The sequence below is a fragment of the Calonectris borealis genome, chromosome 2 (genome assembly GCF_964195595.1).
Source record: "Calonectris borealis chromosome 2, bCalBor7.hap1.2, whole genome shotgun sequence".
NCBI lineage: Eukaryota > Metazoa > Chordata > Aves > Procellariiformes > Procellariidae > Calonectris > Calonectris borealis.
Window position 1 is genome coordinate 27,040,067 of NC_134313.1, and position 15,093 is coordinate 27,055,159.

Consider the following 15,093-nt stretch of genomic DNA (forward strand, 5'->3'; position numbering starts at 1 on the left):
ACATTTTGTTTAATATCTCTCAAAATCCTACTGTGAATAAATGTCTGGGTGTGTGACACACTACAAAAGCAAGGGCTTCAGAGTTAATCACTCTCTTGCTGTACTGAAAACCTAAATATATTAAAAACTCAAGAAAGGTTGAAATGAAAGTGACTTAAAACTGTTAAATGTAGTGATCAAGTATTGTTTTTAGAAAGTGTCCTGGTTTCGGCTGGGATAGAGTTAATTTTCTTCCTAGTAGTTGGAATAGTGCTGTGTTTTGGATTTAGTGTGAGAATAATGTTGATTACACACTGATGTTTTAGTATTGCTAAGTATTGCTAAGTATTGCTAGTCAAGGACTTTTCAGCTTCTCATGCCCTGCCAGGTGCACAAGAAGCTGGGAGGGAGCATAGTCAGGACAGCTGACCCAACTGACCAATGGGGTATTCCATACCATATGACGTCATGCTCAGCATATAAAGCTGGGGGAAGAAGAAGGAAGGGGAGGAAGTTCGGAGTGATGGCATTTGTCTTCCCAAGTAACCGTTATGTGTGACGGAGCCCTGCTTTCCTGGAGATGGCTGAACACCTGCCTGCCGATGGGAAGTAGTGAATGAATTCCTTGCTCTGCTTTGCTTGCGCACATGGCTTTTACTGTCCTTACCTGAAACTGTCTTTATCTCAACCCACGAGTTTTCTCACTTTTACCGTTCCAATTCTCTCCCCCATCCCACCAGGGGGGAGTGAGTGAGCGGCTGTGTGGGGCTCAGTTGCCGACTGGGGTTAAACCACGACAGAAAGATACGCAGAAAGTGAAAACATACTTGATTTGAAAAGTTCTGATTTAATCTGCAGAGTCATTAGCAAGATATTGTAACCATTCACAAAAATACATCTTATGTGCTTAACGATCACACTTTTTTTCCCCAGATGTTTCTGGCAAATAGGGAATGTGACACTTGCTTGTACATGACAAAGACGTGCCTTACTTCTCAATAGCAACTGGGAATTCCATTCCCCTTCCATTTTATTCCATCCTGCAAACTGATCTGCATTGCAAAGGTATTTCGAGGATCATGTAGCAAACACAAACAGATCTGTGCTAGCTCTACCCATGCTCTAAGCTAGCTCAGTGCAAGCTAACTCCAGCTCAAAGCCTGGTATCTTAGCACGAAGTTGCCAGCTACAACTCTAAGCCTTGCTCTGCTGGCACAGTGGTGCAGTTGAAGGAGTACGCTAACCCCTGCTGAGAGCATCCCCCCATGCTTTTCAGATCATAGCTTGTTTGCATCCAGACAACTTAAAGCACATGCAGTGAGCATAAACCTGCCCGTAATGACTAAGCAGACAGACTGACTCAGCCAGCGTAGCATCAGCTTTACAAACATGATACAAGCCAGACTTCGAGTGTGTTAAAATAAAAATGGTTGACGACTATTTGCATCATCCACAGTTTTAATAAATGGCATATATCACACTATCTTTTTCACTGCCATCGATAGCAAAGGCCATCTCGAATTTGCAGTTATTTTTGTTTGTGGGACATTCTGAGGTTGCAACATCCCACCCCTCAAGGAACTATAGCTGCTTTTTCTTTTTTTTACTGAGACGACACTTGCTTTGGCAGTCAGGGTTAGTGGCACAGCACTCATCCAGCATAGAGTACAGGGTGACGGGCACATACGGCGTCCTTGCAGCCACTACCAACGCTGCTCAGCCCTTCAACACCAAGTGAGTGTTCACCCACTCGTTTCACTGACTGTCACTATACTTCCACCTTGCATTTTCTTCTCTAGGAAAGCTTTCTCTTGAAATGTACCCCATCCCAACCAAATGGGATGCAATTGCACAGATTTGCCGTTCTGCTTGCTTTGGACATGGGGCATACATTTTTTCCCCACAATTGGGTGACTTTTGATCAGCTTTACAATTCTCCTGGAGAGAAGAGTTGACCATTCCAATCAATTTACTTCTTCCCAAGAGCCATTAAACCAAAAAATGAGCTACAGCAAGCTCTGAACTCTCTTGGTAAGTAGTCCCTGCGGCTCTCTTATCAGCATGTGGCTACACAAGGGAAGCTAAGCTTCTTATCACCACTGCAACCTGCACGTGTTCAGCTTCAAATTCAGGAAAATTTACATCATTGTCTTAGACATGTAAATTTTTGCTAAGTCTTGCCTTGGCACTTACCCATTTCTCACACAGTTCATAGCCCCCCCTGAGGTCTCAGCCCATGTTCCCGTACTACCCCAGTACCTGCCCCTACTTTCAGTTTGAATACTGACAGTGAGCCTGTAAGCATTCTCCCAGTTTTAGGCAGAACACACCTTGGCATGTATCACATCACGACAGACTACGTCAGATGTCAAGACATCTTTGAAGGCATTTAACTGACTCCAGTAAAACAGGTTGGAGAATGGACTTCTGTTCCTTGTCTGTTGGACTCTGAAGACTGAGACAAGAGGTGCAGCATCATCCAAGTTCACTCCTTATTTGCGTAACCACAGTATTTCAAGAGTGACCTTGAAGTTTTGGTTGGAACCTGGGACTTTAAATTATTTCCAACAGCTCTAATCTTTCAACAGGATACTATTCTAGCCTCTAAAAATGTTGTCTGTGCACTCAGGGTTTATGTGCAAGTGATATGTGGCCATGTTAAACACAACAAACTTTGTTAATGATAACTGGTAAACCACAATCATAAATATAAAAGTTCACAGGCTTTCCAAAGGTTTCTCCTTTAACACTTTGTAAGTCAATTGTACAGCATTAATACGTATTTGATAAAGCTAGCGGCTCATTTAAAAAACTCTTTTTTTCTTAACATATTAAGAAAATAAAAACTAGTTGCAGCTGCTTCCAGGACACAAAAAGATGACCAAGCTGAGTTAAAAGACAGCCACAAGATTTAAAGGAAACAAGCTATGGCAATCCACTAAGTCACTGCCTGTCAGCTGCCTTAACTGCTCTTGGGATACCACAGGATCCCTCCTTGGGCACAGCTGTGTGACACAGCACAGTGGTCCTCACCTGAAGACACTCACAACTCTACTTCGAGGATACCTAAAAGCCACCTACAGCTCTCCAGGCAGGCTACCGTCCACATCTTACAGAGGCATACTCGCTGTGGAAGAGACAGCATTTCCTCACGGTGACAACATGAACATGTAATGCAAACTAGCAGGTCTGTGGCAAGACTGAAACAAAAGGTACCGGGATGGTCCTCACCTTGCAGTAGAGACGTGCCGACAGGAATGGTTTCGGGAATGTTGTCTCTGCTGTAAATGAAGTGCTGGAATTCAGGAGAACAGTCATTTTCGTCGGTGATATGGACCATGACCTGAGACAAAAAGACATGCTGAGAGGAGATTTTAGTTTCTACACTTAGGAAAACGGGCACCTTGTTCTGGACACTGCCTGGGCAGTCATTGTTTTTGCTGCTGTCCTGTCCTTATGCCTCTGATGCTAAACTGTTTTCTCAGACTACTCCTGTAACACATACAAGTATTATCTCCTCTACTTCCAAGCAGATGGGAGGCAAAGCCAAAGAGAAATAACAAGAGGTATTTCGCAGAGCCTAGATCTGAGCCCAGATCAGAGCCCAGCCTTCTGCCTGCATGTCCTAGTTTCGGCTGGGATAGGGTTAAATTTCTGCCTAGTGCTGTGTTTTGGATTTAGTATGAGGAGAATGTTGATAACACACTGATGTTTTCAGTTGTTGCTAAGTGCTCTCCTAGTCCAAGGACAGCTCCCGTGCCTACTGACTGAGCTAGGTACACGAGATGGGAGGGAACATAATCAGGACAGCCAGCCCAGCTGGCTAATGGGGTATTCCATACCATGTGACGTCATGCTCAGTATATGAATGGTAGGCGTGATCCAGGAAGTACCGATCGCTTCTTGGTTATCGGTCAGCGCGGGTGGTGAGCAATTGCATTGTGTATCACTCATTTTGTATATTCTATCATCATTATTATTATTATTTTCCCTTTTCTGTTCTATTAAACTGTCTTTATCTCAACCCATGAGTTCTTCTCACTGCTACCCTTCCGATTCTCTCCCCATCCCACTGAGGGGGGTAGGGGGGAGCGAGCGGCTGCGTGGTATTTGGCTACCTGCCAGATTAAACCACGACAGTCCTTTTTGGCGCCCAATGTGGCCTCCTCCCTCCCAAGCATCTTCACGAGTTTTCTCGGCTATCCCCATGTGTAACTGGTCCCGCTAACGAGGTAACGAAGATTGCAGAGACGGTGGGTAGGAAGCGAAGTGATCCACGTACCTCAGTCACGCTGCTAAGAGTGCTCTCAACTTCCATGGCTTTCAGCAAGAGGTGATAGAGGTGGTGCTCGCTCTCGTAGTCCACGGGGTGCGTCAGGCTGAGCTCTCCGCTCTCCTGCCTCACCCTGAAGAGCCCGCTGGGGTTCGTCAGCAGAGTGTACGAAAGAGGCTGGCTCTGGAAAGAAACAGCCTCAACAACTGCTACTCTGTAAAGAATGAGAGAATAACCCTTTGCTTCAAAACAACAACAACAAAAGCTGTCTCCTGAGCACCTAGAAGAGGAAGATGAGGATGACGAAAAGTGAATTGCTCACTCTGTCAATGCTGGGCTCAGCTTTGTATTCAGACTGGAAACCCCCATGCTACAGGGAGCCCACCTACCCTCTCTTCTCTCACCAAACTGATCCCCTGACACAGAAGGGCTGGGATAACAACCCATTTCAACCCCCTACTAACATGAAAACATCTTTTTCTTCCCTTTTGTACCCTCCCAAATATTTGACAGCAGTTGCTGGTTTACCTTCAGTTACAGAGACAACTGAGCTACTATACTTTTGACTTTCTTTGAAGCTGTATATTCAGAAGAGGAACTGGTTCAGAGATGGATGGGAAACCCACGAAGCACAGGGCCTTTCCAGACCCTGCTGTCCGCCTTGGCAGGACATGAAATGAATGTTTGCCTCCCTACCGTGACTTATGCTTTGAAGCTCCATCTCTCACAGCAGTCTCTGGCCAGCGTGACAATATACTTTAAGCCCATCTCAGTGAAAGCTCCAGGGAAGGAGACAAATTTCCCTCCATTCAGTCTCTTCTAAGGAGTAAGTAGCACATCTCCAGTAGTTTTTCCTTCTTCATCAGCTTATTTTGAGGTTTCTTGAGGCCCTATGGCATGGTTCCACCTGCTACGTGGTGCCTTAAAAGCCCACGCTGCTCTCAAGCAGCTGAACAGTGACAATAAAACCAGAGCCAGCTCGGCAGCATCTCCCCACTGCGGCTTGGCTTAGCTACTCTTCACGCAACGGCAGAGCCCCTTGGAGACTTAGCTGTGTCTATTTGCGCTTCACATGGGCGTTGTTATCTCAAGAGTCTGGCAATGACTTGCCTTTCTAAAAATTTAAATACAAATCAAACGGGATACAAACAACTACAAATCTGGTTAATTAAAAGACAGTATTTTTCAAGCACTCATTTATATCTGAAGTGCTCCAGGAGATGCACAGCCAGGAGTTTGGCTGTTTTAATTCACGATGCAATGCAATAAGACCCCAAGAGAATAATAATTTCAGCATCCCGGAGACTCTCAAACACCAGAAAAGGCATCATTTCTTTTAGAAAACACAACGCTATTTTTGAAGTGTAATAGGCAAACACAAACGCATAGTCCTGAGAAGCAACAACACAAAAATTTCACTTTATCGTGCTCTGTGAAGTTCCTCTCAGACTGCAGAGGGGGAGCTCACCTAACAAAGTACAACTTACTTTTCTCCTGCTGGAGTATTTTCAGGGACAAACACACTGTAGGACATGTTAGTGAACTGCGGAGGTCGGGAGCCCGCCAGGATGGAAATGGAGGCGTAGGGGCTTTTGTTGCCGTACTCATCGGTGGCTTCCACAGTAATCATGTACTCCTTGTTCCATGTCAAAGGCAAGCCAGTCGTCATGATAATGCCAGTATCCTTATCTACTCGGAATCGCTCTTCACCACCTATCAATATATGCACAAAGCTCGTCTGAAAAATGCCCCAGAGCAAGAACGTCTGCATCTGCACTATTTTAAGGTAAGCTATCCTCAAATCATCTACCTACGTCCTTGCCTGCACTTCTTTTTTTCTCTCCAGTTGTGCACCTTAACTTCCACTTACACCGTGCTCTGTTGACCGGTGCAGTGTAACAGAGACAAGAACAGGCAAGAAATAGAGCCTTAACCTAATAGTAAGGCCACAATCAATTTCAAAATAGAAGTAAAGCAAAGAAAGCGGCAGCAAGCAAGATTCCCATCCACATAACTGTTTTTCTTAAAGCACCTCCAGCTTCTACTTGCTGTACCTGCTGCATGTTTAAGGATTCCCCAAGGGAAAAATCTATCAACGAAATGATAAAACGGGAAATTGTTAAGAAGAATCTGCAACTTAACAGAATTTTACCATTTTTTTCAGAATAGACCTACCTGCAATGAGTGTGTAAGTTATCCCAGCACTGGTGTTTTCATTGTTACTGTAATATGCGACAAGCTGGTAGATGAGAGTGCCTTTTCGGGCGTCCGGATCGACACGTGCCAGGTAGGGATATGGGTACATGCCCCAGGACAAAAGCTCCTCTTCTGGGGCAAGGAGTGTCACGTGGCAGAGGTACCAGTCGTTATCTGCAAAAGATGCATGGATTTCTAGACAGCTTGTTCACAAACTTTAGTCAGGAACGTTTAAGATCTTATCCATTAGTATCTGTAAACAAACTGAATTGCCCATCACATTCACCATATTGCATGCACAAAAAATTCAGTATACATACGGACTTTGGCAGCTGGATGTGCATTAAGTGCAGTTAACAAATAATTAAAAATACTTTCAATAATAGCTTTTAATTAGTTAGATATGCATATTAAATACCATGTCAGTTACACACTCGCCATGACACAGTTTTAAGTGCGTGCGTACTTATCCAGACTTGGGTGAAATTTGGCCTTTTTCTTTTCAACAAATTCAGAAATTTTCAACAAAATTTCTGTCAACAAATTCAGCATAAATGTTGCCAGTTTTACCAAATCAGGTTTAGGGCTTATTGAAATATTTCTCTTAAAAATCAGTGGAAGTGTAAGCAATCAAAACTCCCTAAAATTCTTCCCGCTCCAACACTAATTTGTTTAGTATTCTCAAACCACTGGAAATTCAAGGAAAGGCAGACGTGCCTTCCCCTTCTGCCCCCAGCATCCCATCTGGTTGCATCTTAGGTGAGTGAAACATGGGCTTTGCAATGGAGCCCCCCCAAGGCAAAGCCTTGGGCTTTGCTTCTGCAGGGAGAGGCAGGCGAAGGGGCAGGTCAGGCAGCAGCTGCAGGCAGAGAGCAAGCCCTATGCGCTGGCAGGGGCAGCACAGCACAAACTGCTTTCTACCGGGCATGGAGGATCTGGGGTTGGGAGCAAGCACCTCTACCTGAATCCCTGGAGAAAAATGGCACATACATTGACTGCGCCTGTATTGTTTTGTGGCTAAGAAGTGAACTCCGATACCTAAAACAACGGGTGCAGATGATTGCATCTGCCCAGCCCTGGACTGTCAGATTCGGGAGCAGCCTGGAAGGATCCACCCCGCTGTGCGTCTGACCCAGCTCGCCTCTGATCTCCGACCAGTAGCACGGTCTGAGGGTGTTCAGGTAGCAGGGTTGAACGTCAGTGGGACAACTCCTGGGATCACGCTGGATCTGCTCCCAGGGTGGTGTGCCACCGCTAGTGCCAGCCCAAGAAAAGGGGTGAATCCCTGGCGTGCAGAAGGGCTGTCCACAGAGAAGAAAGAGAAGGAACTTTCTACTGCAAAGAAGCCGTAGAATTATAGAATCATAGAATCATTAAGGTTGGAAAAGACCTCTAAGATCATCGAGCCCAACTGTCAACCCAACACCACCGTGCCCACTAAACCATGTCCCTAAGCGCCACATCTACACATCTTTTAAATACTTCCAGATCACCGTATTTTACCTCTTGGGAGACCTAAATTCAAGCCTTGTGAGCTCACAGCAACTTGCTAACAGATGCTAAAGGTACTGTGAGCTTCCTGAAGAAATCTTCCTAAGCACATTTGTGTTCCCGAGGTGCCCTTGAGATTTGACTTCAAATCAAAATGAATATATTATTGAATATATAAAATAAGTTCAAATAATAAAAAAAAAGAAACTACATGTAGAAAGGGGGGAAGTAGAAAAGTACATATGAGAAATGCACATTGTCTGCCTGATAAAACATGATTGCATACTTGAACAAACTGCACTGAGGTTGCAGGTCTGTTAGGTGTTACACCACCATCAAAAGAAATACCCACTCGGGTGTACGTATGTCTCGTACAGGAAACCCTTGATCTCTGCCTTCAGGAAGGCACATTTCACATAGGATGGAAGAGGACAGCAGCATGTGAAAAAAACCAGCACCAAAGGCAAGAAGCAAGCTAGAAATTCCAAACAAATTTTAACTGTAGACCTCAGGGATCCGATACTAAATAAAAGACTACCCACAGATAGAGACATCCGCTGACACGCAAGACCTGTATTTACGAGCAGCCTTACCCCACAGTAAAAATATGTGCTGGACAAATTTACCAGAGGTAATCATTCTCAGGAGAGAAAAGACTTCATTGAAGTTTTGTGGGTTTTTTAAAGTATTTAAAATAATTTAAGATATGGTTTCTTTAGCTAGAGAAAATTCTTAGATTACATGGTTTCTGGTTTTCTAATGTACCGACATTGCATACATGGGAACATTTGTTAAACACGCTTCTCTAAGAATTTTTTTCTCTGTATTGCTTGGTGTAACACAAGGCACAACCCTCAGCACGAGCTAGTGGCTCACAAGAGCAGCTGCAGTGGTCAGTATTTTATCCATAGCCAAAAGGGAGGGTGACCTGGTTTCGGCTGGGATAGAGTTAAATTTCTTCCTAGTGCTGTGTTTTGGATTTAGTATGAGAAGAATGTTGACAACACACTGATGTTTTTAGTTGTTGCTAAGTACCCTGCTAGTCAAGACTTTCAGCTTCCATGCTCTGCCAAGTGCACAAGAGGCTGGGAGAGAGCATAGCTGAGACAGCTGGCCCAGCTGGCCAACGGGGTATTCCATACCAAGTAACGTCATACTCAGTATATGAATGATAGGCATGTCCAGGAAGTAGCGATCGCTGTTTTTTGGGCATTGCTCGGCAGGTGGTGAGCAATTACATTGTGCATCACTCATTTTGTATATTCTATCATCATCATCATCACCATTATTATTCTTCCCTTCCTTTTCTGTTTTATTAAACTGTCTTTATCTCAACCCACAAGTCTTCTCACTCTTACCCTTCCGATTCTTTCCCCGTCCCACTGGCGGGGGGGGAGTGAGTGAGTGGCTGCGTGGTGTTTGGCTGCCTGCCGGGTTAAACCACGACAGAGGGCTGAGAAACACACGTCTTAATTAATCCAGCTATAGACAGTGTCATTTTGCTAGGGCCAAGTAACAGAATGAAAACTTGTAGGCACATGGCATTAAAAAATATTTTTGTTCATTCATTGGTCTAATTCAGACAGTTCTAATTTCTGCGGAGATGAATATCTAGTCGAGCATTTTTTCCATTTAGTGAAACCTGGAGAATGATTTCAAAGAATTAAAATTATATGGCTTATTCCTTAATATTGTCCCATGTAGGTGATCCAAGTGTTAAGCATCAATCAATACCGAAGTCCTAATCCTGCTGTAAGAACTGTAAAAACCACCACCACGTCAAAATGTCAGCCCTAAACCAGAGCTTTATGCTTTAAAAAAGACAGACAAGGGAATAAATTTCACTGAGTTCAGGACACCATGTCAGGGGAAATATTCGTGTTGTTCAAATTAACGATAATTTTCTGGACTTTCACAAAAACTTCACCTCCCTCCTCTCTGAAATGTGTATTTAAATAGACTCGTAGAATCAGAATCATTTAGGTTGGAAAAGACCTCTAAGATCATCGAGTCCAACCATCAACCCAACACCACCATGCCCACTAAACCATGTCCCTAAGCACCTCATCTACACGTCTTTTAAATACTTCCAGGGATGGGGACTCCACCACTTCCCTGGGCAGCCTGTTCCAAGGCCTGACCACTCTTTCAGTAAAGAAATTTCTCCTAATGTCCAATCTAAACCTCCCTTGGCGCAACTTGAGGCCATTTCCTCTCGTCCTATCGCTGGTTACTTGGCAGAAGAAACCAACACCCACCTCGCTACAACCTCCTTTCAGGTAGTTGTAGAGAGCGATGAGGTCTCCCCTCAGCCTCCTCTTCTCCAGACTAAACAACCCCAGGTCCCTCAGCCGCTCCTCATAAGACTTGTGCTCCAGGCCCTTCACCAGCTTCGTTGCCCTTCTCTGGACACGCTCCAGCACCTCCATGTCCTTCTTGTAGTGAGGGGCCCAGAACTGAACACAGTATTCGAGGTGCGGCCTCACCAGTGCCGAGTACAGGGGCACGATCACTTCCCTACTCCTGCTGGCCACACTATTTCTGATACAGGCCAGGATGCCATTGGCCTTCTTGGCCACCTGGGCACACTGCTAGCTCATATTCAGCCTTCACTGAACCTTGGGAAAATTGTGACACTATCAAAGCTTCAGATCGCAGACTCACGGGATGGTTGAAGTTGGCAGGGACCTCTGGAGGTCATCTGGTCCAACCGCCCTGCTCAAGCAGGGCTACCTAGAGCTGGTTGCTCAGGACCGTATCCCAATGGCCATGTCCCCGTATCTCCAGGGAGGGAGACTCCACAACCTCCCTGGGTAACCTGTTCCAGTGAACTAAAGTTCTGGGGACTGGATTTCAAGAAAGATGTGGACCAGCTGACAAGTGTCCAGAAAAGAGCAAAAAACACAGCCAGAAAACACGGCCTGTCAAGAAAGGTGGAAAGTCCTGGAGATTTTCAGGAAACTGCAAGGGATGTGCTAACAGTGCTATGAGATGCCAAAGGACTGATGTGTGAAGTCAGTCAGCTGTTCCCTACCCCACGAAACAAAAAGTGACAAACTCTCATTCCCAAGGAAAAGATTTGTGTTAGATGTTGGGACAGGGGGCGGAAATTCCCCAGCAATTTTTTAATTATAATGATAATGGAGCACTTGCTAGCGGCTGGAGAGGTGAGAGATCATCCATCAATGAGATCTTTAAGACCTGACTAGACAAATATCTGCCAGCAATCACTTTGTTATAGCAAAGCCTGCTGGGCACGGTACCAGCAAGACTGTTAAATCCTTTCCATTACACTTTAATCCCCCTGCCCTTCAGCTTTTGCATCTCATTGATTTCTGAAGCTTACATGTTCACGTGTCACTCGTTCCCCAGCAGCCGGAGGGAATTTCTGGCATAAACATTCTTTGGACCTTTTGTTTTTCGTTGCTGTTCGCTTAAAGGTAAGAAGCGAGGGAAGGAATGAAAGCCACTCTAGAAACAGACAGCACCACACAGGAAAGGAAAAACACAGGATGAGGCCAAACCTGGAGGGCCGTGGTACAGCAGCAGGTGGTAATAAATTTCAGGTATCAGGTGGAATGACTTTCTGCAGCTGAGACCTGGCTCACTCCTGCAGCCCCTCAGCGTTTATTTCTGCTTTTAAGGCTTGAAGGAGCAGAGCTGTTCTCTCTGTGCAAGTAAACAAAACTTAAACTGAAGCAACCTCCAAGCATGCTGACAAAACAGCCCCGGTTATCTGCATACAGACATCAGAGCTCTAATTCTGGCAGGGAGGGAACGGAAGTAGCGAGGTGGGTGTTGGTCTCTTCTCCCAAGTAACAAGTGATAGGATGAGAGGAAATGGCCTCAGGTTGCACCAGGGGAGGTTTAGATTGGATATGAGGAAAAAATTCTTCACCGAAAGGGTTATCAAGCATTGGAACAGGCTGCCCAGGGAAGTGGTGGAGTCACCATCCCTGGAGGTATTTAAAAGACGTGTAGATGTGGTAGGTAGGGACATGGTTTAGTGGTGGACTTGGCAGTGTTAGGTTAATGGTTGGACTCGATGATCTTAGAGGTCTTTTCCAACCTAAATGATTCTATGATTCTATGAAGAAAAGATTGTTATAAAGGTCGGGTCTAAGTTGAAGCAAGTCCCAAATTCTAAAAAAAGCAGTGTTGAACATGCACCAGAGACTAACCGGAGGCCAGCCAAACAGCACTATTCTGCACTGTATAGTATTCTTTGCTACTCAGGAGTATGAACATTTCTGTTCTGGTAGCTGTCTCCTCTTTGCACAGACAACAGGCGTGAGAAACTCAAGAATTTTAAGGTGTTGCAGACACATGGCAATCAAATACTATGGAAAGTTATTGTATTGACTTGAAACAAGTCAGTGAAACAAAAACAGTCTTGATAAAGTAGGGTTTTTTCCCAGCAATGCATCGGTTTTTCAACTGTCATAACTGCAAAGGCATTAACAGATCAGGTCTCTGAAATCAATAGTGTTTTATTTTGTTCCACTGACACAACCGCAGCATCCTATTAAATCAAAATGCAACATCACCCAGTGCTGTTACAGCTCACCCATTTTGTCAATATGAATCATCCACTGAAAGGAAGGAAATAATCAGGAAACCAGGCTCGACAGCCTGTGAAACAAGACTATCAACAGGATAAAACACCTGCCCTCCACACCACGCATTTGAAAAAGAGTCTTGTTATGATCAATCTAGAAGACAACGTTAAGAGGCTGGTTTTGCTTGAGATACCAGTATATCCCCAAGGCTTCAGCTCTACCCCTTGTTTACATATAAGAAAAGCATGTCAGGGATGGCATGAAAGAGATCTCAACCAACCACCAGCCAAGAGGTACCTAAGTAAAAGGGTTAGGGTGTAGCAAGTGCAAGGATGGGGGAACTCACCACCTGGCCATCCATGCAATGAAGAGCTGCTAACCTCTCTTTGAGGACTAAACACTTTTCAGCAGATCAGAGCAGATATACCTGCGCCAACCTTGGACAAGAGGATGAAAGCAAAGAAAGAACTGGAAAAGGATTTTAAACTGCAAGTGGCCATTCTTGCAAGCTTGTATCAATTCCGTGTTCCTTCAATCATTTATTTTCCTCCCTTAACGGAAGGAGGAAACATGATAGAAGTAATTTTCTTTTCCCGAGATGAGGATTAGAGCTGCACTGACTGATGCAGGTTTGACAGGACTAACGTTGGGAAGCTGAGAAGTTAAAAACGTGCATAAAAAATGGTAGTTTATGTTTTGCTTATATCCCCTCTGGCAAAATGAATCATTTGAATGTAAAAGAGACAGCATGGTATGCGAAGACGTCTCTGAAGTACCCAGCCTGAAATAAGACATCAAGGTGGGATGCCTACACAGCCCCTCATGGTGCTGTCAGGCCACGCTGTTACCCCTCAGTGGCAGGGACAGACAACAGGAGCGTTGGCTTGCTATTGAACCCTCACCAGAAAATCCAGCCCTGAGAAATGGTTACTCTCACAGCTAAGAAACCCTTGTCATCTTCAGGACTGAAACAAAAAATTAGTTTCAAATGATCTGCATTTCCTCAAATTAAAAAGAATGTAATTGCCAGAAAACACCTGACGCACTGAATAAGTTAATAAACTTCCACCTCAAATATCATACAAAATTATATTTGAGATAGAAAAAAGATCTTGTGTGTATATATACCTATAAATATACTTGTCCTAGAAGTTCTATAAATGCTTGTCCCATAAATTTGCAATTTTCCATATAAATTACAATTTTCAAGAGTAATTTTTTTCAAATGGAATCGGATATACTGGAGACTATGAAAAGATCAGTGTGTTTCGGCAGAAGCAAAAAGAAAAAAAAAAGGACTCATTTATTTAGGCTTAAGTTTCCCTCAGGCTCCAGACCCCCCTGCAGACAGGGCAGGTATGGAGGCAGTGGGGTAAAATGCTTCGCAGGCAGCAGCTTGCACAAAACACGACGGCAGGCCGCAGCCATCCCAACGAACACCGCCGACATGACGTGTTCCCACGTTAACACGGCACTTCAGCGTGAAGATGGGGGAACCATCCCCTGTTTCCAAGATCTATAGCAGAGACCAGACAATCTGCTTGCCACAAGAAATGTTTTTCATTTTTTTTTACGTTTAATGTTACGGTCACCAGGGGTTACAATGTGCAGCTCACACTCCAGTCTCCCAAACATATGACAGATCTGAGGAGCCTCAGGAAAGATCAAGGGAAGGAAAACAAAGGGGACTTGTGCAGGAAGACAAAAGAAAACACAAGACTAATCGGAAACTGTAATCCTTAGAGTTTAAGGATGCCACACTTCACACCCCTCCCCAACACAGAGTGATTTAAAGATAAGCCACTGACAATGATGAATACTTCCCTTCCCTTAGCTAGCAGCCCCATCCCCTTGATGAGGCTCCAGAGAAGAGGACAGGGAGACAAGGCCTCCTGCTCTTCTGGGGGAGCAGAGAAAAAGCCCCGTCTGTCGTCGCTGATATCTGTGCACATCAACAGGGCTAGAACTGGGGTGAAACCCCCCAGCAGAGTTACTTAAACCACAGGCATGATGGCTGAAGCACTGAGAAGCAGCTTTTATCCCCTCAAAAGCTACAGACAACCACTGTTCACTTCTTTCACTCAGATTTTGTAAGACAGCTTCACATAAACCACCTCGCAAACCATAAATGCCAGTTCATCAGCTTTTTTCATACCTAGATGCTCTATGGTTGTGAGACACACTGATGCCCCAGTTTCTAACCATTATCCTTGACTAACAAGAGATATTTTTAAAATTCAAGCTGCTTTTGAACATTCCAGTCTTTATTTTGTAGTTATGGTCAGTCACATACTCCAGTACTACCTGAGGATCAGATAAGATTGGGTCACTGTGTTAAGTATCTCATAAACTAAATCTAAAACATCCCTGTCCTCAAAGCACCTGTAATCCAGTCCTCATCCACCACACAGTATCCTACAAACACTGAAGCACTGAATCTGAAAAAACATTAAAATACATATGGACAACTCTTCCATGTGTATTTTTGTGCCTTTCAGAAATTTCCCCAAAACTGAAGTATACGCAGGAATAATCTACTTAAGAGTATTTAAACTTCCAACAAAATGTTTTATAGCAGTAATTAATCTTTAACCA

At 44.3% G+C, this 15,093-nt stretch overlaps 2 protein-coding genes across 2 annotated transcripts in view; both read right to left on the minus strand.

The window, feature by feature from the left end:
* The window catches only part of LOC142078633 (neural-cadherin-like), a 42,574-nt gene extending 35,975 nt beyond the window's left edge, over positions 1-6,599 (minus strand). Inside the window, exons 1-4 of the mRNA XM_075141463.1 lie at positions 6,428-6,599; positions 5,740-5,965; positions 4,262-4,466; positions 3,211-3,322 (exon numbers count right to left, since the gene is read on the minus strand). Coding sequence (XP_074997564.1) covers positions 3,211-3,322; positions 4,262-4,466; positions 5,740-5,965; positions 6,428-6,557 — 673 coding nt within the window. The 5' untranslated portion in view covers positions 6,558-6,599. The remainder of the gene's footprint in view (positions 1-3,210; positions 3,323-4,261; positions 4,467-5,739; positions 5,966-6,427) is intronic.
* DPY19L4 (dpy-19 like 4) overlaps positions 6,575-15,093 on the minus strand; it is a 58,376-nt gene continuing 49,857 nt past the window's right edge. Inside the window, exon 18 of the mRNA XM_075141459.1 lies at positions 6,575-6,622. Within this exon, the coding sequence (XP_074997560.1) occupies positions 6,596-6,622 (27 nt within the window). The 3' untranslated portion in view covers positions 6,575-6,595. The remainder of the gene's footprint in view (positions 6,623-15,093) is intronic.